The sequence below is a fragment of the Cydia fagiglandana genome, chromosome 16, assembly GCF_963556715.1.
Source record: "Cydia fagiglandana chromosome 16, ilCydFagi1.1, whole genome shotgun sequence".
In the NCBI taxonomy this organism is placed as follows: Eukaryota; Metazoa; Arthropoda; class Insecta; order Lepidoptera; family Tortricidae; genus Cydia; species Cydia fagiglandana.
In genome coordinates, this window is record NC_085947.1 from 11185637 (window position 1) to 11209141 (window position 23505).

Sequence of the window (23505 nt, forward strand, 5' to 3'; positions counted from 1 at the left end):
GTCTGTTATTATTAGTTTCTTTATTTATTTTTCTTCGTAAGTTAGGTTAATTATAATATAAATATAAAAGTAAAATATAAAAACACTTACAAAACAATAAAAAAAAGTTATAAACACATTATAAAAAACCTAACCTAGGGTGCCGCCGGCAGCGGGGCAGGGCCCAAGCTGCCGGTGGTCAGGGCCGCAGAGTGAGGAATCGACGTACTATACGCGCCGTGTTCAAAATTACCGCCTTCTGCATCTGACCCTTGATCCAACCACCTAGCGAGAGTCTCTCTAGGTGTTGGTCGAGACTCTTCGCTATGAGACCGTTCGCTGACACGACTATAGGAACAATGATCGTCGAGTCAACATCCCACATGGCGGTTATCTCGTGAGCTAAGTCTAGGTACTTGCTGAACTTGTCCTTCTCGGCCTTCACGAGATTCTCATCATGGGGGATGGCGACGTCGACCACGGCCCGGCGCTGCGATCGATTATTATTATTATTAAAATTATTACTAGAGCGGCATTTCGAATTTTGAATACGTATCACCTTTATTCTGTTTTAATTGCAAGAGTTGCAGCGTATCAGAAAATATCGAAAAATGAAGATTCTGTTCTGAAGTAACTTCTATTTTCATTGACATATTGTCGTCAGTAGTACAATTTAATTAAGCACGTATTGGTGGGCGGTCCCATACACTGATTTACTGGTGAAAATGTAAAGTGAGTATAAATTTATTTTCACCTTACACTGATAATTATCTTTTTATGGTTTAAAGTTGAATCCATCAAAAACTCAAGTTATCGTAATTGGTAGCCCAAGAACCATAGCAAGAGTAGATTTTGATAATTTACCAGGTGTCTCTTTTGATGGGGTACTGATACCTTTCTCTTCCCAGGTTAAGAACCTGGGCGTAGTCTTTGATCGTACGCTCTCATGGATACCGCAGGTCAATGAGGTGAGCAGAAAGGTCTTCGCTGCTGTGGGTTCCCTACGACGAGTTCGTAATTTTCTGCCTTTTGCCACTAAAATTGCGCTTGCCCAGTCTCTCCTACTGCCCATTTTGGACTATGCCGATATTAGTTACCTAGACCTAACAGAAGAACAATTGAATAAACTCGAGCGGCTTCAAAATGTTTGCATTAGGTTTATTTTCGGATTACGTAAATTTGACCACGTCTCGAGCTTTCGTACGCAGCTCAAGTGGTTGCCTATCCGGTTCCGTCGCGACTCTCATATTCTTCATCTTCTTTATTCCGTACTGTTTCTCCCAAACACTCCCTGCTATCTCAAAGTGCGTTTTAAATTTCTTAACTCTGTCAGGTGCTCTCAAAATTTTCTACTTTTCCCCCCTCCTTCTTCTTCAAAAGTCTACAACAATTCGTTTAGTTTTCGCGCAGTTCGGTTGTGGAATGCTCTGCCCGTCGATATTAGACGTGCAAAATCGCTCTCTATATTTAAAACTCGTCTAAAGGAACATTATTTGTCTAAGTCCTAATCCTTTCGTGCTCTCCCTGAAACCCACGGTTGTTATGGCTACCTTGACATTTATAGGTATTAGTTATATATAATGTATGTAGTAATTTGTGTAGTGTATGTTTTACTGTATAGTTGTAGTTTATGTATTTTATTATATTTGCTATTTTTATTATTGCACCACCCGTACGCTCAGTATGTTCGCCGTTTCGCTATCTGAAGGTTGTCTGGAAGAGATCGCTGTTTAGCGATAAGTCCGCCTGTTGTTACCTACACCGTTAAACTCCAATGTTTTTTCTGTATCTTTTGTTTTGTAGTGTGCAATAAAGTATTTTATTATTATTATTTGTATCTCCTTAGATATCACGGGCCCATAATCCCGGTTTTTTGATAGGCTTGCGTGGGGACACAGATCCAACACGTAGAGGCCCCTTGGAGAGCTTTTATGTCATGTAGAACGCCTGCTGGAACCCGTTCACAGGTGCAACAATAAACACCCATGAACCGGTCTCAGCAGGCATTGGGACTATTGTAGGAAAAGAGAACTATTATTATTATAATTGGGCACAGTCTAACCAGACACTTGGCTGATAAGACTACACATAAATACCAATAGCTAATTGAAATTTTCGTAATAATTGTGCGAAATTACCTACTACTTTCACATACTCCCCTACACATATAATGAAACCTTGCAAGATAAATAAAAAGTGTGTAAAATTGTTATACCTAAATTTTATTTCATCCCCAAATTTAGCAAGATGCCTTCTAATACGTTCTGATCTATCAGAACGGCGCAATATGTCAACAGAATGATCTCAACGTTACTTACATGCAATTTCCACAGTAAACCTGCAGCCCATCACCTTTCGACCATCGGTCAATCACACGCGTAATTTTCATAACCGCAATAAAACGTGTCGTATTAGTTGATATAAGAAAACTGACCTCGGGCGAGTATAAACCTCTAATCGAACCCGCTAGGGGCCGGGGGCATAAATCAGTCCCCCCTCGCTATGACGCCCGACGGAGCCTTCAATTTGGCACATCCTTAAAATGACACACGAGAAGGGCGGCCCTAACGACGCCGCCGCGTCAACTCTAGCGCCGCGCTTATAAATAAATCGCACGCACATTACCGCTTCGGATTATCATTATTTACACGCGGATCGCTTTGCCTCTTATCATGCGTGGTCTCAATACTTACGTTATTTCAAATGCTACTTTCCGTGCCGTTGGTGACCAAGCGAATTTTCAGCATATTATAAAAATTCGTAAGTGCGTGTCTAAAAAAGAAATATTTACAGTTTATACAATTTGCAACGAATGTATTATTTTAATGTTCATCAGTCGGCGTATTAAAGATAGCTTTATCCATCTTTATTCACGTGGTAAAATAACTGTCACTTTTTAACACCGTGGGAAAGAAAGTGACGGACACCGTTTTATCACACTGTCACGTTGACAAGAACGACCATCATATCCGTACTGCGGGCGCAGCACGGTTCCATTTTTATCGACTATCACTATGCGCGTCCCTTTCGCACTAACATACTTGTTAGAACGTGACAGGCATGGTGATAAGGGATAAAAACGCGACCGTGCTACGCCGCCTGGGCACAAACGGTACAATAATTCTTACATATAACATTATTAATAATTAATAGTTGCCACCAAAATAAAGCAAATTTATTCACAATTGACTTCCGAGTGAATAGCATAGTGCTATTACTATTAGCGAGCTTACCTTAGCATTTTATATTTATTGTGACTTGTTTATTTTAGCGAATCGAAATAGCAGAAGGTATTTACCTCTATCAAGAAAACAATGGAAGAAAAAACAAGAAATAAGAAAATTAATTAGACTTATTGTGGATTTACTTTTCTAAATTCTAAATATAACATTAACAAAGAAAACAACCGTTTGTTTTGACTACTATCCATTACTGGTGTACTTTACGGTCCATTATAAAAAGGAAAGGTATTCAACTCTGCAAATAAACAGATTTTGTTCTAAAAGGGACACTCAAGGGCTGGGGAAAAATGCGATGCTGTTTGTCAATACATCCTGTATTATTCACAAAACATCCTGTTTTCTTTTAATAACAGTAAATCAACGCTTTGGTTGTTATTAAGCCTTATACAAATTAAATACCTACTTAGTCAATTGTTTCACATATTTCAATAAACATGAAAATGTTTTTCTGTAAAGATCAAAATTCTTAGTGACTCCTATTTTCTTTTGAGTAGTATACCGGGTGTGGCCTGTAATATGAGAAAAAAATTTAACTGTAGGCTGTACTCCTCATACTGCCCAACATTTGTTCAGCGACTTTTAAAAATAGCTTGTGGATTGATTTTTAATACACTTTAAAGTTTATTCTAAGACGCAATGTATTTCAAATTTTGTTATGTTTAAGGCGTGACAAGCAACGTCAATCACAATGATATGGCGTGGCGATGGCGTCCATTAAAGATAATATTTATTTTGTATGAAAAATAGGGAGTCTAAATACTTCATAATTTTTAAAAGTTGTTGAGCAAAAGTGTCACCGTTTGAGGAGTACAATCTGTTTTAATTATTTGATCGTGTTACAGGCCACACCCGGTATATAGCCAACGATGACGTTGGCTTGAGTTGTGCAAATGTGCATGACACGCCTTACGTAAAGTTTTTAGTATTTGTACGCCGTATGCGCTCACTTGCATCAACCTGGTGTGCCTAGCCAATTATGTGCTAAGCGTTTGAAACTAAATGAAATTTAAATCAAATGTCGGCCGTTGAGCCAATAATAAACCTTTCTTTTATGTTCAAGTTAGAAGTAACGTGTGCCCGGTGGAACTAAACTGATCTCTTCAAAATAACACCTGTTTACAAACTTTTATTTGCCGCTAGTGACAGGGTCGGTGGTGTTGATAGGGTCATCCAAGCCGGGGTTATCGATCTGATAGGTCCCGAGTGTCGTTGTTCGCGGGGAAAGCAATCAGGGCGGCGTCGTAGACAAACTGTCGGGGCGGACCTTAATTGGCGGTCCAAGAGATTTATATTTATGCGGGGAGACCGCTCGTCACGCGGTGCCCGCCCGATTTCACACGACCGCAGGAATCGCACAGGATCAGACCTTCCAAGTACCGATACGCCGGCAAACTTATCTTTGGTAACTGTTCCAAACATCCTAATCAGACTCTAAAACTTTATTTCTGGTTCCATAAAGATAACGCTGACAATATTATAACTAATTCATCTTCAGATATAGGCTGAAAACTACATACCTTTGTGCCCAGTTACTGCCCATAATTAGTACCTACTACGTAAAAAAAAATCATTGTCAGCTGTCATGACTAGTAGAGAATGCCTTATAGCATTAAGTCCGCCTTTTGTACCATAAGGTTTTTCTTTTTTGCAATAAAGATTGAATAAATAAAAAAAAAGACCTGTTTTATTTAGAGCGTGAATCTTAGAAAGGTTAACCTGAGCCTATGAGATTTCTAAGATGAAATAAAGGCAAAGTAACCTTCTTGTGAAGATAATACAAATAGCGATAAAGAAAAAAGCGTAAACAAAATTTTAAAACTGCACTGGATATGTCTTCGTCGTTTTAATTAGTCTTTGAAAATGGAAAGCAAAATTAATTTCATACTTTGCAAGAAACATAATGTCTGCCTTATTTAATCAAAATTGTATATTTCAATAAAAAGACTACGAAATATTCCGCTTCATTTGTATAAAGGAAAGCAGTTAATTAAAATTTTGTGAACTTAATGAAATGATGCATTATTGCATGGATAGCCTGGCGAGAAATGTTTTCACTGACGTATGATATTATACCGTAACGCGCAAATTATATCATCGGCTGTGTTTAAATCAGGTATCTGTAGTTACGAAAGGTTTATGAAATATTTTATAAAGAGTTCCCCGTACGTTGAGCAGGTAGTAGGGATATTGCATTTTGTTTTTATTGGATCACACTAATTTGTCGACAAAGAAGCCTGAGCAGGCAGGTAGCGAGGCAGATTTAAATTAACAAAGACCTTTCGCTCACAACGACATTTTCAAAAAATTTATTTAAATATTCAGAGCGCTTACCGTTTACCATATGAGTTTTATAAGATTGTATATAATTTATTCGTCGGAACATCAAAAAGGGAAGTGCTCTGTGAATAAATTGGCATTTTTCTTGCAAGCGACAAGCAACCACATTATAATAGTAATATAGAAGAGTTATAGAAGAATATTTTTCATCATATGTCCAGTTACAAAGTAACACAAATGCATTTCACTATGACTAAAGAGTCATTATATGGAACTTGCTAACTATGTAAACAAACCGCCATATTGAAATTGTCGCTGAATGATGAATTTACTAGTGACTTTTGTTTACATAGTTAGCAAGTTCCATTGACTGACACTTTTCGCAGAATATTATAAAAATATACAATGGGTGAAATGAAATGAAATGAAATGAAATGAAATGAAATGAAATGAAATTATTTATTTGTATAAAAATGGGTATACATAAATGATCTTATTCTATAGACAGTGTCTCCATTTTCGGCCTATTACAGACATACAAACTGAATAACCTTACAACTATATTACAACTATATTTACAGGACTTATATCTATATTTACATTATTGCGTCGTTCCGAGTGCAAAGTGTTCCGAGTTGGCGTAATACATTTTTTCTATACACCATCTAAATAGTTTTGATTTAAATTCCGGTAAGTCCAATTCCTTCAGCTCTTTAGGGAGATAGTTATAAATTTTTGTGCACATAAATACTATATTTTTATTAACAAGGGCAGAGGTTGTTCCCGGATAATGTAGGTCTAAACCATGTCTAGTATTATATCTTGAGGTTGAAGCAAAGCTACAGAATGAGCTTATGTTATTTTTAACAAATAGACTCGCTTCATAAATGTAGAGCGAATGTAGTGTTATTATGTTCAATTTTTTAAAAATTGGTCGACACGAGTCAGTTTGTTGAGCCCCGTAAATTGCGCGCAGGCATTTTTTTTGAAGTAGAAATACTTTTGAAACGTTTGTACTGTTACCCCATAGTATTATGCCATATCTAAGATTAGACATTACGTAACCATGAAAAGCCAGAAGGGCGGTTTTTTGGGATGTGATGTATCTGAGTCGCTTAAGTGCAAAAACAAATCGGCTCAACTTATCAATAAGATTTTCAGTGTGCTGTTTCCAATCATTATGACAATCCACAGTAATTCCTAAGAAACGAATAGAGGAGACTTGTTCTATCTGTTGATTACAGTTTTCATTGCACAGTAGCTGGACGCATTTAGGTTTACCTTGGGGCGCATAAAACTCTATAAATTTTGTTTTTGTAACATTAATTTTAAGGTTGTTGTTTTCCAACCATGTAATTATATTGTTGAATGCTAGATTTGCTTCAGACTCATAGGACGAGTCAGTTTGTTGAGCCCCGTAAATTGCGCGCAGGCATTTTTTTTGAAGTAGAAATACTTTTGAAACGTTTGTACTGTTACCCCATAGTATTATGCCATATCTAAGATTAGACATTACGTAACCATGAAAAGCCAGAAGGGCGGTTTTTTGGGATGTGATGTATCTGAGTCGCTTAAGTGCAAAAACAAATCGGCTCAACTTATCAATAAGATTTTCAGTGTGCTGTTTCCAATCATTATGACAATCCACAGTAATTCCTAAGAAACGAATAGAGGAGACTTGTTCTATCTGTTGATTACAGTTTTCATTGCACAGTAGCTGGACGCATTTAGGTTTACCTTGGGGCGCATAAAACTCTATAAATTTTGTTTTTGTAACATTAATTTTAAGGTTGTTGTTTTCCAACCATGTAATTATATTGTTGAATGCTAGATTTGCTTCAGACTCATAGGACGAGTCAGTTTGTTGAGCCCCGTAAATTGCGCGCAGGCATTTTTTTTGAAGTAGAAATACTTTTGAAACGTTTGTACTGTTACCCCATAGTATTATGCCATATCTAAGATTAGACATTACGTAACCATGAAAAGCCAGAAGGGCGGTTTTTTGGGATGTGATGTATCTGAGTCGCTTAAGTGCAAAAACAAATCGGCTCAACTTATCAATAAGATTTTCAGTGTGCTGTTTCCAATCATTATGACAATCCACAGTAATTCCTAAGAAACGAATAGAGGAGACTTGTTCTATCTGTTGATTACAGTTTTCATTGCACAGTAGCTGGACGCATTTAGGTTTACCTTGGGGCGCATAAAACTCTATAAATTTTGTTTTTGTAACATTAATTTTAAGGTTGTTGTTTTCCAACCATGTAATTATATTGTTGAATGCTAGATTTGCTTCAGACTCATAGGACATAGGGTCATCGCCTCTTACAACCAGAGAACAGTCATCAGCAAACAGTACAATTTTATGCTTTGTAACATCAGGCAAATCATTAATATAAACTAGGAAAAGAAGAGGTCCTAAGATGCTTCCCTGTGGTACTCCATATCTAACATTACTGAAATTCGATCTATATGTCACTACTGTTTTTGTTTTATGGCAGAAGTTAGTTATTTCAGTGCACTGCAGTCGGTTTAGCAAATAAGATTTGTACCATTTGTGTGCATTACCTCTTATTCCTAAACTGTATAACTTAGACAGTAGTATATCATGTGATACCCTGTCAAAAGCTTTTGACATGTCCATAAAAACTGTCATCACTGGAATATTTTTATCTCTACAGGCCATGATGATTTTTAATACCTCATAAATTGCCATAACAGTCGATTTACTTTTGCTGAAGCCAAATTGATTCTTTGATAATATGTCATATTTATTGAAAAAAGAAATTGTTCTATTATATAAAACCTTTTCAAAGACTTTAGCCAGGATTGGTATCAATGCTATTGGCCTATAATTATCAGAATCCTGACGATCGCCCTTTTTGAAAACAGGTTTGGTAATTGTAATTTTTAACTGCTCCGGAAATATACCTTGATCTATGGACTGATTTATAATAAAATTTAAGGGTGGGGCCAGGGCAGTGCAGTTTTCTTTAAGAAGACGTGTTGGCAATTCATCATACCCTGTTGAACCTGTGTTCTTTAGTGCTTTAATTATTTTGCTTATTTCGTTCACATCGGTAGGTTTCAGAAATATTGAGTTTTCAACATTTAGTTTGGTATCAAATTTGGACACAAAGTTATTGTTATTTTCTACTATTTGTATAAATTGTTCGTTAAACATATTAGCCATTACCATTGGATCTTCTGTGTGCTTATCTTTAAACTTTATCTTATTAAGTATATTCTTTGGCTGCTTGATACCAAAAGATTGGTTAATAAGACCCCAGGTGGCTTTGGCTATGCTATCCGCATGTGTAATATGTAGTTCATTTGTTTTTTTCTGGCTGTAACGTATTATTCTTTTTAAACATTTAGAGTAGTTTTTGTACTTGATTTTATTTTGTATAGTAGGTTTTATTGTGTATAGTTGATGCAGCTTACGTTTCGTTTTAGACGCTGCTCTAATACCACGTGTCACCCATGATTTAGATACTGTAGCTTTTATCTTTACTTTGCTCAGAGGAAAACAGAGACCGAAAAACAAAGTGACTAATTCGTGGTAAGCCCTAAATGAACTGTTAATGTTTTCACATTCATAGACCTCACTAAAGGTTAAACTTTTTAAGCAGTCATGGAATTTTTTCCTGTTTTCAGTTGACATATTACGTTTCCAGACATACCAGTATTTGTGATTAACAATAGGTTTTATCGAAATATCTATGACTTGCGCAGAGTGATCAGAAATTTGTAAATGATGGACAACAGCCTTATTATTATTATTTAGGAAATTTATGGCAATATTGTCAATGCATGTCTTAGACCGCGCCGTTACTCTTGTAGGTTCATTTATTTGTAGTTTAAAGTTGAAACAGTTCAATAGTCTTTCAAATTCTTTTCCTATTTCAAGGTCATCTCTTAATCTATCGATATTAAAATCGCCACATATGACAATCTTTCTATTGCGCTTTAACGAGATTTTAGTAAGTAATTGTTCTAATTTCATGAAGAATACATCTATATCAGCGCCTGGTATCCTATATATACATAAAATTGTGCCGTTAATTGATGGTATATCCACTCCGCAACATTCAAATATCTTTTCAACACATAAATCCTTCAGCCATGTTAATGTTTCAAAGTCATATTGGTCCCGTATCAGTATACATGTACCACCTCTATTAATTTTTTTTCGCTAGTAAATGGCCGCTAATGTGTAACCTTCTAATACTAAATTTTTTTCATAACCAGAGGTGATAACCAGAGCTCGGATAGGGTGAGCTATTTGCCTTATATATGACATAAGACATGTCAAATTATAAGGCAAATAGCTCACCCTATCCGAGCTCTGGTGATAACCCATCTAAATAATTATACAAAATAACCTACCGAGTACTATAGATTTTACAAATAAAACTCACAACGAAATTGCATTAAAAAGCCGTATAAAATGCCACACGGCAGTCCTGATTAGCCGTCAGCCTGATAATTGGTATATCCTGTAAAGTATTAACGAAATAGGATGGTCTCGTCACCGGGCAGGTGATAATGAAATTGTTCGGAGCCGACCATAGCATTAATGAGTGTCGACAACCGATGGCGCGTGTGTCGTCAGCTATCGTCAGTGTCATCGCCGGCTTAGTGCTCCGGCTCAACTCAACTCATTTTTACAAGACTACGCTAAAAAAAAAACTGATTGTTTTAAGTCCCGAGCCGAGTCCTTTGTTGAGTCTTTTTAAGCGAATAAAGACTCCGTCAATATTTTTGTAGATTATGTCTAAATACTAGTAGCAGTAATGAAAATAAACGTTAGTGTATGGTGTACTAACCCATGAATTTCAATGAAGGCAACGCATTTTGAATTTTTTTCGTAATAAAATGAGAGTTCTCTAAAAACAACTCTAACCAGTTGAAAATAACTCGAGTTTTGACTTAATTATATGAGTCGCTAGTCGAGAATATGAAATTGACATCAATTTTTAAGAGAAAGTTCGAATCGGCCTCTCGGCGCCCTAGCTCCGCTTGATAGTGTCCAGATAAACAACAAAACTGTTGCTCAACTGCCCGCGCCTCCTTAATCAAAAGTCGTCCGAGCACGAAGCAATTTGGCTGACTGTCCACGCGGCCAATAAGGACCGACGATAAAAGCAACTCATTTTGATTTTTTTTTCGTAATAAAATGAGAGCTCTCTAAAAAAGACTCGAGTATCAACAAAAGACTCGGGTCTCTAACAAGTTGAAAAGAACTCGAGTTTCGACTTAATTATATGAGTCTCAAAAACTGAGTCGAGTCTTAAAGCAGAGGACTCAAGGACTCGAGTCTTAACCAAACTATAAAATTGTTATTGCAGCGCAACTTGACAGAGCCAATATACAAATCCGATTTAAAAATGATATGAAATTCAGATCAATGTTTAAGTTCGAATCGGCCTTTCGCTGTCCTCCGCTTGATAATGTCCAGATAAACAACAGAACTGTTGCTCAACTGCCCGCGCCTCCTTAATCAAAACTCGTCCGAGCACAAAGCAACAACAACAAATGAAAAAAACTCAAGTATTAATAAAAGACTCTGGTCTCTAACAAGTTGAAAAGAACTCGAGTTTCGACTTAATTATATGAGTCTCAAAAACTGAGTCGAGTCTTAAAGCAGAGGACTCAAAGGACTTGAGTCTTAACCGACACTAGGTGGTATTAGAGCTATAAAATTGTTATTGATATATATATCATTATATTATATATATTATTTGCAACGCAACTTGACCGAGCCAATATACAAAGCCGGTATAAAAATGATATGAAATTGACATCAATTTTTAAGTTCGTATCGGCCTTTCGCCGTCCTCCGCTTGATAGTGTCCATATAAACAACAGAACTATTGCTCAACTGCCCGCGCCTCCTTAATCAAAACTCGTCCGAGCACAAAGCAACAACAACAAATGAAAAAAACTCAAGTATCAATAAAAGACTCTGGTCTCTAACAAGTTGAAAAGAACTCGAGTTTCGACTTAATTATATGAGTCTCAAAAACTGAGTCGAGTCTTAAAGCAGAGGACTCAAAGGACTTGAGTCTTAACCGACACTAGGTGGCATTAGAGCTATAAAATTGTCATTGATATATATTATTTGCAGCGCAACTTGACCGAACCAGTATACAAAGCCGATGTAAAAATGTTATGAAATTGACATCAATTTTTAAGTTCGAATCGGCCTCTCGGCGCCCTCCGCTTGATAGTGTCCAGATAAACAACAAAACTGCTGCTCAACTGTCCGCGCCTCCTTAATCAAAAGTCGTCCGAGCACGAAGCAATTTGGCTGACCGTCCACGCGGCCAATAAGGAGAGCGCTATTAAAACAAGCGCAAATAAAGCAAATTGAAAACGGCACCGTCCTCTCGGGCGGCTGCGATTCCTAGCCTTGGAAAAATACGTCTGGACCTCTAAGCTAGTGTATAAACGTATACGTATACGAGTATATGCCATATGTTAGTGATACTGTATTGGAAATATCTGGAGACAGGGCCGAATGGTGAAAATGTGGGGAGGAATTTGTCCAACAGTGGGACACTAAAAAAAGATATCTGGGGCGGTGTTCAGATTCAGAGTCCTAAAATATTAACATGATCTCAAAAATTAAATATTGATGCGTGCTTAAGTATTGATACATATAATTCTAGCTTACATTAACTGTACTGCGATAACATAACACAACGTTATTTTCAAAATCTGAATGCCGCACTAAATCAGAGGGCCTACCGCGAACCACGGTCGACGTGTTGCTTCTTTGTCGCTCTTGTAAATTCGTATGTAAGTGTGACAGGGAGGCAACACGTCGAACGTGGTAGGCTTTCAGTACTCAGCGCTACGCCGTAGCGCGTAGCATATAATCATTTCCTGCTACATAGCGAATTCATCTTCGTTAACGCTTTCAGGCCAATCCGAACGTGCACTGAGATCAGAATGATATCTGCGGGCATAGCCAAGATCAACATCTTTGATAGATAACGCCAATCGAAACTTCAATAATGTGCCGAATACCGCTCTTATTAAGTACCTAATCATCGTCATCATCATCTCAGCCGTCCACTGCTAAACATAGGCGGCCCTTGGATCTCCATACGTGCCGGTTGGAAGCGACCCGCCTCCAGCGTCTTCCGGCGACCTTAACAAGGTCGTCTGTCCATCTTGTGGGTGGTAATTAAGTACCTAATAATTATCTATAATCCTCTGTGTTGGAAAAGCAGCGGATACTGTCATGTCCTTTGCAAAAACCGAACATAGCTTAATTATACAATAGTTAAAGCGTTCAAAGTCCCAGCAGTCACTTATTTTTGCTCTTATATTACGCTATTCCGCAAATATAGAAAGAATGACGCAATATTTCAATGGAATAGTTATTTGTTTTACAAGGGGGCAAAGTTGTTGTTTAACCGCTCGTGCTAATATTGATACCCGAACAAGCGAAAGATTCCAAAATTGAACCACGTGCGTAGCGAGTGGTTCGAAAAATGGAATCTTGAGCGTTGTGAGGGATTTAAAGCACGAGGGTTAAACAAAATTTGCCCCCGAGTGAAACACAAAATTTTTCACCACACCAACCCGAAGCAAATATTAAATGTAAAATATCAAACAAAATCAAATCCAAATGAATGTTATTAAATATTTATCATCCAAAATCATCATTTAAAAGTCAATTCTACCAGCAAACATAAGAAAACAACTCAAAATTTGCATTTGATTACTTTGCCTCACATGTGGATAAAATGCAACTTTGCTATTCGTTTTTGAAGTGCAAAGTAATTCTTTCCGAGCTGGTGTGGTGAAAAAGCTTTTGTTGTCGATCTCTTACCCCTATTAGAACTGAAAATCGCTAAGGGATTGTTAATTCTGCATGTTATTTACCTACCTAGTTAGAGTTTGTATCAAAGCACAGAATAAGTTAGTACAACCGTACAGAGAGGACCTACAAAACCGAATTTTGACAACGATTTATCGATCCCTTTCTAACTTATGGCACTATCCCTTTCGGCTATTTAGGGTTGTAAAAATTCTAGTCATTATCTTATCTGTGGTCGTGCACGCAAAGGAAGTGAGGACGTCAAGTTATGTTAACCCTAATAATTGCTCGAATCAATGCTGAGCCGAACGGAGCCGAGTTTGGCTGAAGTCAGGAGTGTCTTCCCACTAGTCAAAATAAGATAGACTTTACTGACTAATAGTAACTCTTTTGTTTCCAAGCTTAATAATAAACACCCCTATTATTATAACACCCTTTTTCCCGTGGCGTAACTCGATTTGCGCTGCAATTAAAACAGTAACATAATATCAATATGTATAAGCAATAATTATATGGTCCTTTTAAAAAGTTAGTATTCTTAGGCTCACTTGCACCATTCCACTAACCCAGGGTTAACCGGTTAAACCTGGAGTTACCATGGTAACCAGTACAATTTGACACTAAGTTCACGGTTTAACCACTTAACTCCGGGTTAGTGGGATGGTGCAAGTGGCGCGTAGACTTACCTCAGCCAGTGTCTCTTGGCGATGGCGGTGTGGCAGCAAATGGCATCGTACTGGTCAGCGATCCACACGATCAGTATAATGTAGAAAGCCGTAGTTGTGTCGTTGAAGAACTCAGACATTATAGCCTCCATGCCTGAGGACAAAATTACATATTTTTAATTCGAGAAATTCAGTATTCCGATACGGACAAAAAAGGTATTTTGTGACGGTTCCATATTTCGATTAGTCTTAGGTACTTTACTTAATAAAATAAATTGCTAAGGATCAAAATCTATTGAGAACCCAACTCGATTTTGCCTGCGAATTATTTTACGCTGTGTAAATACAACATGAAACAACTAAAATGCATATATCTGTTCACCGATCAGACATGAAATTCCAAGACGACGTTAGTCTGAAGCTCCCGACGCCACCGTTAAGGATCCGCACCGAATCTACTTTATTAAGCGCGTTACCCGGTGCAGCGGCGCATCGCATTAAACATGGGGTCATGTGTGGGAGTCACCGGAGCCCGAGTCAGACTAATTAGGTGTCGACAATTACGCACTAACGACCGAAATCCGAGCGGGGACCCGGCGCGAGCTTATTAACAGCGTAAGTGCTGTGTTACGATCACTTGCTGCCTCATGCGAGGGTTCAACAAGAGATAACTAGACTAGCTGTGGACTCGAGACCCGTAACAATTATGCGAGATCGAAAGTCAAGCTTATACTGGTCTCGGTATGAATTAGGAATATCGTTTCAGAGGACCTAGAGCGACCCGCGATCTCGCCCCGTCTGAAGACACTGCATTTTCACACGAAAATTCAAACTTGATTTGGAGGTATTGCGTTTTAATTAGCAGTTTATATTCTGTGGACGTTATTTCGATACGGATATGAAAGTACAACACTATCTTCGTTTACAGCGAATTGGCAGAATATCTGTAGGTAGATATGGAGAATCCGATACACATGCAATGATACAATTGCTCTTGTCAAAACATTATTGGATCTGAAAACAGTTCAGTCCCTGGAAATATTAAGCTGATTTATGGAATTATTCGACAGAAAAAACTTTGTACATTTGAAAATACTCAGAATACTTGCGAAAGTAAGATTCGTGGAATTCGTATTGTTAATTCAAACTAAAAACACAATGGATGTTTAAACTTATACAAAAACTACATCAGAATGTACAATGTGACATTGAGGTTGATGGCAAAGATGTCTCAGGAAGATAAATGACGATAAACGGTTATTCATTAGACGTATCATATAAAAGGACCGTTAGTGCTTAGAAATGTATGCCAAAATAAACATTTTAATTGATTAATAACGATGTAACATTCTATCATAATTGAACATTATGATGCTAAACCGCCACTTCGATTCTTAGTATAATACTTAGAAATCCAAACACATTTATAATCTGTTGTAATAGGTACATCCCGAAGTTTCCATAGAAATCCCAGTCTGTTTAATGTAAATAAACCATATTAATCGTCGCGACAAGATTATTGCGTCCCAGCTTTCCACGTGCATATTGTTCATAATGACACAAACACAACACAGGGTAGAGTATACATCCCAAATATCATGAGGATATAACTCGATACGAAACCGGCAACTGTCCGGCGCCGACGTTCGGTCGGTGCCTACTTTATTTGCATTTTGATGAGAATGATGAGCGTCGACACTGATACAATAAACACGGCAGGGCGACCGGGAGCCGGCACGACACGCCGTCGGCCCGACTTCGGCGACGTTTAACTGAATCATATCTAACAAGGGGCATTTAATTATTTCGGAGTTAGGGATGCGTCAAGCGGACATACAGACGTGAATGACGAATAATATTTCCTTGTTGTCGCCAATCGAATGATTCAAGGGTTTGGATTATTGTCCACCCTGACAAGAACATTGACAACAAGATAAAACGGAGAGTTCATTTAATAGTAATGCTCGTAATATATTTTCGAAATGAAGTCTTTGAATAATAAGGCCTAAAAGGTCCGTGGACATCCGTAGAAAAGCAGGTAAAACCATGGTGTTACAAATTCCCGTCTTCATCATTAGTAGTATGAGTATCACTCATTCATATCTCACTCAATTATTATATTTGATATTTGGTATTTATTGAAATCAAAGTTTACAGCATTACAGCTAACACCAATGCACTGTAAAATTAATTAGTAAAATTAAGTAAGTAATAATAAAGCGGTTATAAATGGGATAAAGGTGGAGAGTTGTACTTTGCCCTTAGAAGGACATTTAATTCATATTACCTAAGCTAGATTCTACGCTATTATTAATACTTATAATTCATCTTGGTCCTAACGAATTGGCCAGGAATAGCGTAGCCTAAGGATTATATCCAATGCCTCACCGAAAATGGCCACTGAACAAAAATACAAGCACTCGCTTAAGCAGCCCTCCATCGGCAGTCAGGTGATGACATGCGAGTTGACATAAGCTTTACTGATAAATTATCAATTTGTCTGCGGGTAGATGCGTACCGGTCCCGAGCCTCACAGTGGGCAAATGGGGTGCGACGGAGCGTAAGTGTGACGGGAGTCACCGGCCGTTACCTATTCAACAGAGCATGCGACGTAATCCTAGGCGAGACGAGTAAACAAATTACCCGGGCCGAGTCGGGCCGGTCGACGTGCCGTCCGCTATTAATTTTAATTCCGGCGCGGGGCGAAGATCGCCGAAGATGGGTGAGAGGCACGCGCCGAACATCAGCCCCTGTCGCGAGTCGGGCGATAGAAAACTTGACAACCCGATCAAATTGACTTTAGTAATTAATACTTCATATAAAAAACGATTTGTTAACTTGGTGTACCTACATAAAAAAAATATACGATAATATAAAATATTATAGTGCATGAGTAGTTTTTGTAAACAGTAGTAAGAGCGGGTAGAGCTGTAAGGCTTTAAATACCTTCGAGGAGGAAACCAGAGGTCTTGGTTGTTAATTAACCACCCAGGGTTCGAAGCTTTGAATTGAAGGTCCTCGAAATCAAGGTACGAAATATCATTAGATAATAATTACCAGTTGCTGTTTGATACAGGATGAGATTGTATGAAGTAAACGCTTTAAAGGTGTGTGTGAAGTCCCTAATTAGAATTGGGATAGGTTGGCGGTTATAGCCGAATACTTCTTGTGCGAGTAAGCTTATCCCAAGCAGTGGGATGAATGTCTGGTAGTGATAATTTTGATGATCAATTTATTTGAAATGAGACTATAACTATACTGAGGACCGGCCCTAAATAGGATAGTTGAATTTTCCTTTAATTTGCATTCAAACTATAAAATAAGATATAATATATTACATTTCATAAGATCGTTACCAAAACTAATCTGAAACGCCTAACCTAAAGCTAAACTTGTTTGTCGTACATACCATATTGTTCAGACAAGAAAAAACGTACACCAAATTGCGCATTATGAATTTATTATTCCAATTTCTGGAGCTCGACACCTTTTAGATTTTTTCCCCTTTCACTTAAATTCTGTCTGCGGCTAAGACTTTTATCAGTTGTTTTACTTGGGGATATTGAAAATTTAAATTGGATTTGAGTTTATGACCCGGAAATATTTCCTTCGCTGGAAAGAATTATTTGCATTGCGGTTTCACTTTGGACAACAATAACAACTAAAAATGAAATTTCGAGATAATTATAATGGCATTAATAAAATCGCACAAACAATTCTCTCCTTCTCTTTCGATTTAACGCACAAGTTAAACTACTTATATTTTTTAATTGTATAAGTACTTACTTAGAAGAACAGTTTTTTCGGATGTCACATGTACTACCACCGTGTCAGATACTGCATTATTTAGTTTTTCAAACTGATTGTTGTAAATCACTACACCTTACTCGTATAAAACAAAGTCCCCCGCCGCGTCTGTCGTTTGTGTGTTTGTTCGCGATAAACTCAAAAACTACTGGACGGATTAATTTTCATGCGGTTTTCACCTACCTATCAAGAGTGATTCTTGAGGAAGGTTTAGGTGTATAATTTGTTAACCCCCCCTGCGACGCCGGAGCGGGTCGCTAACATATAATTCTGGTAGCCTGTTTTCATCCGATTGTCGGTCAGCATACTGTTCACCTTTTTCCGATATTTAAATTAAAATAATAAGATATAATTCGAATGCAGAATAAGCGCCCGGCATGTCAATATCAGGTAACCGGCAGGTGGTCCAGGATTGCAAGCGACGGACAGACGATCGTGCCCGGTCCGTACACACCGATCATATTATAATGGACCGTACAAGCAATTTGTTTTTTTAACTCACGAATGTTCGTTTAACATTTCATCAAGTGGCCATCTGGTCGATATGTCTCTGGGAATTAAGTAAGATTGAGCTAGGTGAGAGTACGTATCACAGTTATCTCCAGGGGCCGAAGCCAAGGTGACAAGGTGTGAGTTAAAAATAAAATATATACCAACAAGGTGACAATCATATATCGATAAAGGACAATCGAAAAGTAGAAATGTATCGGGATGATAGATGCAACAAAAAGTGACATTGATGAAGTTGTGTTTATGCAGCATTTAATTACTTTTTATGAAAATAAAAACTATGCCATTTGGTTTGCTTAAATGTACATAGTTAATTAATACTACTTATAATATCAATAAAAGTTATCCATTTTCATAGTGTGTGCAAGTGTAATACCTATGGATATTGGTGTCTTCAATTAGAAAATGAATTAGTTGTAAACTCAGTCAGACGAGTTAAACGTGACCATAATAAACAAGTAGGTACATATCGTCAGGTGACAACCAAAACTCAGTAATTACTAAATAATATTTAAAAATCAACCTTATTTTAGTACTAATATGGTTCATGCATGGCTATATACTTGCCTTGTGGTAGTAATTACTAATTAGTAAGTTTTGGTTGTCACTTGACGATATGCGAGTTGTTATCTTGCATTGTGGACTTTGGATGCTTTGAATAAAAATGATGTAAGTAATGCAACCTTGTGTACCTTTCTTCGAAGAAGCACAACTTCTAAAAACTTTTAAGAAAACGTTATACATAACTATCCAATACTCAAATTTCGAACAAGACGCGCGAGAGTGCACTAAGCTCAAGTGCAATCCAAGACGAAGTAATATAAATTTTCCAAGGTGAATAGAGAAAATGCACACAAATTGTTACTTCTTACTTCCAGGGGTTTAATCAAGGGGGACACCCGCCGCGTCCGCCAGCATCCGAGCTTCCTTGAACTTGGCGCAAATTGAGAATAATGGAGCCCGTACGCCATTTTAGGGTTCCTTGGAAAAATCTAATCATCGACATCGTGTTTGCTTTCTCTTCGCGGAAAGCAATAAAGGGTATTACGTCGGTCTTCCGGTTTTAACTTTTTAAATGCGCTAACTACTCCATAAATTGTTACTTTCTTGTTTATTTTTTAAATTAAGCCGGTCGATGTAATTTTTTTGCACGTAATTGGAGATTAAGCTTAATTGATGGGCTGGCTTAAAATTTTAAGGACGTAATGCAAAGGAGACAGGCAACGTTGGTATATTTCGAGTACCTATTAAAATACTCATTCAAATCAAAACCGACACTTTAAATTATGTTGTGCAAAAAAACTGTGAAGGCCAAAATATCCGACATGTACGAGGGTTAAGATAATGACCAGCTGGCTACTATGTTTCATCATTGAAGTGTTATACGGCAATAACCATAAAACGAGTAAGCTTATTAACACATTTTCGTGCCAATAAACCCTTGGACTTGCATTATCACAGAGCTTCATCTCTACCGGTGAAAACTAAACCTTATTACATCGTACTTTAGTAATGTAACTAAACTAAATCAGCCTCATAAAAGGTAGTGAACAACAGAAGCCAGCTACACATTAATTTACTTACCTGCTTTCTTTCCAAGGCACTGTCAGATTCAAACACCAAGACAAATCTTAGTTAAACAGTACTTATACTTAATTGCTACCTTTTTACCTCCAGATTTTAGATCACGCGAAGGTTTAATTTTACGGGGCCAAGTCATTGAATAGCTCCCTTAGGATCTGGATCATTAAGTGGATAAGTGGTTAATGAAAATAGAATGAGCACTAAACATCGAAGCGGAATTTCGCCAGTCACCTAGCCGTCATTAAATGTTGTTATCGTCGCGATTAAGTAAGAAAACAAACTTGGCTGGAAGGCGCGGGGGCGTCGCGAATAATAATCTCAGTTTACGACAGGAGCCGAGTGAATCAATAAAAACACTAATAATGCACAGGCGTAATCCGGCCGTGCAGCGCGATTACCGACACTAACGAGCTCGTAAAGACGGATCTCCAATGCAAGGCTTAGTCGAGCCGAAACATTAAAACGCGGGATGGGGCTACGGGTCTACGGGCGCTGCACTATTCTGATTACCTCTACTGCTCAGTCAGTTCGCCTTGCGTTTGCCATTATTTCTGAACCGAACCTCATATAACACGTTGTACGCGTCTTCGTCAAAGCCTACATCTGACGTCCATCATCTACCACGCTGTTTAAGTAATTAAGTAGGTACTTATTAACACAGTAAACTATAATCACGTACTTTCATTCGGACAGGAAAGAAACAATAATTTGATGCAGTTAAGCTTTCACGGACCTTTAATAGAAAAAACTGATATTTCCCTAAATGGTTTAAATTATTTTTAATACAAATTGTTCCTGGTTTCCGTTAGCTGTGATTGGCATGAATGCTTACATGAAATACGAGTAGCAATTGTTTAACGCCTACGTAACGATATTTTGTTAAAATAAGCGTTTATTTTTTTCCTGCTTATGACAACGTATTGATCCATGTTTTCTGAAATTTTTGTATGCAGTGTTATAGCTTTATTTCCCGTAAAACACTATCTAGTTTTTCTCATTTCAGTAGGTAGATTATTTTGATGTGTTGGAAAATTGATTAAGTTCTTAACCATCACTTAAAACGTGCACAATTACCCTGTGCCAAAACCTACTCCTTGAATACAGAATCGATTACTAAAACATTTCGGGTATTGTATTGAATAGTAATAGAATTAAATTCCCTTAACACGAACATATTTTGTCACTGCGGATATCCAAAACCTCAATTTAAAATGACTTTATCAATTGGGGGCCGAATTATGAAAATACAATTTGCTCATGCATTGTATCTTCCGTTGTGCTGGAGCTCTGCATAGATTAGACGACGCTGGATTAATCTCGTGGAGCGGAGGACACAATAGGCTTTATTAACATGCATGCGCCTGGCCCGATACAAATTGCCGATGAGTCGCCGTATTTGTGTGGCAAGACGCCGCCCGGCCTGGCGTGTAATAATGTCGCCGCCGTTTACCCTGCCTTTAAGATCAGATGGTGTAGTAGTAGCAACAAGCATAGAAACTAGGAATACACCCTCGAGTACCAAATAATATTGACACAACAATTATCAGCCACATGATCATGCACATATGCAACTCAACCTCATGCACTCAACAAAAGAAAAACAGTTTCTACCGAATAACAAAGGTATTATTTGTACGGAAAATTGAACAGATTAACTAGTACAACGATGAAGAAATATCAGCAGTTATACAGTTATATATATATTCTACACTTATATTTGTATTTTCAATAAGTAATGTATTTTTAGGGTTCAGTACCTCAAAAGGAAAAAAACGAAACCCTTATAGGATCACTCGTGTGTCTGGCTGTGCGTCTGTCACAGCCTATTTTTTGAGTATCGTTTTTATTTGGAACTTAAGTAGAAAAAAATAACAAGCAATTGTTCATAAACCTATTATGTAATACAAAATCTCGTTAATACTCAAATAATATTAAATTAATAAACAGTTATTAAGGATTATTATTAGCTACGCCATTTGCGTCTAGCAGGCCCCCGCCGCTCGAGCGGAAGACGACTCAATCATTAGACCCGTTGAAGAGGTTAATTTCGATAATCCGCTTTGCCGTTCACCTAAAATCTGGCCATATAATGCTTTCGCTTGCCAAGTCGTGGCGCTCAAACGCTCAGAAAATTAAGTGTAAATGGAATGAGGCCTCGCGATCTGTAACAGCTAGGCGTTGCAAGAATGTGTACTTATATTGGTTCGCCTGAACATTTGATTGGCTTGCGCTTTAAGCGATTGGAATACCAACCTTGCTCTGAATTACAGTGCAACCCTTGCGAGCCACCGGTAACCATTGAAGTGAATAGCCTGATGCCATCCCGTATTACCATGATTATAATGAACGAGACAGTGCGATGGTAGAGTGATGTTAGTGTGCTATTAGTTAATGATACTTAATAGCGAGCTAAACTTGAGCAGATTCGAGTGATCACTAAGTTACACAGAGGTTAATGCGTGAACTAAGCTAAATGTGTGACTAAGGGCTTTGTAATAGGTATTCGTCGCACGAATACCTATTGAAACAAAACTTGCAGCTAAAAATACGTATTTTTTTTTAATTCTGGACGGACTAATTGGATTGAAATAAAATGAAATGTACAAAAACAAACACCCCTTAAAACACTCCAGCGTACCTTTAATATATGAATGTAAAAGCATACATAAAAATTGGGACGATCAACGAAACAATCCCAAAAAGGTTGTGATACCCTAGCACCTACCCAAAATAGAAAGCGTCCATCCGATATCAGCGATTGAAACCGTTCAATTTAGGGTCCGAACATTAATTGGGGCAACGCTTTTACAAAGTGCTAATGAAGAAAATAGATCAGTGAGGCAGCCCGATGACGGCCCCGCGGCTTGCCCGTGATAGCCTTAAGGTTTGGGGCACAACGGAGGCTCTTTGGTAATGTATTGATAATGATTAATATTAGTTACTTAAGTAGATAGTAATTTTTGTGTCATTTATCGCATGGTTAGCGAATTTCTAGAAAAGTACGACTAATAAAAGTGGTAATAGTAATAAGTTAATAATATAAAAACTTTACCAAAAGAGGAGTTTACAGTGTAAATGCGTTTTAATATTTTATTGTCCGGAGGGATATCCAACCAGATTACTTAGCTGCTTTATATTAACAAAAATAATAATTGAATCAAAATAGAATAAGTGTTAAGTTTTGCTTAAGATCCAAATCCCAAAATGTATCTCCATAATAAAGTGAGACGCAAGTAGACTTGAGTCAAGACAAATTGCTCTACTTGCGTCTCACTTTATGGAGACACATTTTGGGATTTGGATCTTAAACAAAACTTAATACTTATTCTATTTTGATTCAATTATTATTTTTCTTAATATATAGCAGCTAATTTGGTTGGATATCCCGGCTCCGGACAATAAAATATTAATTGCGATATCATTACTTATATCGCTCACATCGGTTTCACGGATGTCAGTTACCAGTTAATAAGTCAGGTGAATCAAGATGCTCGATAGGAACGCAGACTTTGGAGGCCACTCAGTGTGTTCCGGGCCTCGTTCCGGACATGCCCCGCGGTCGAATCAACATTTGCCGACGGATCGAATTACCGCGGCGCGTCAACGT

General features: G+C 37.7%; 1 protein-coding gene across 1 annotated transcript in view; it reads right to left on the minus strand.

The window, feature by feature from the left end:
• Positions 1 to 23505, minus strand: part of LOC134671978 (membralin) — a 138471-nt gene that overhangs the window by 52586 nt on the left and 62380 nt on the right. The window contains exon 9 of the mRNA XM_063529874.1: positions 14019 to 14151. Coding sequence (XP_063385944.1) covers positions 14019 to 14151 — 133 coding nt within the window. The remainder of the gene's footprint in view (positions 1 to 14018; positions 14152 to 23505) is intronic.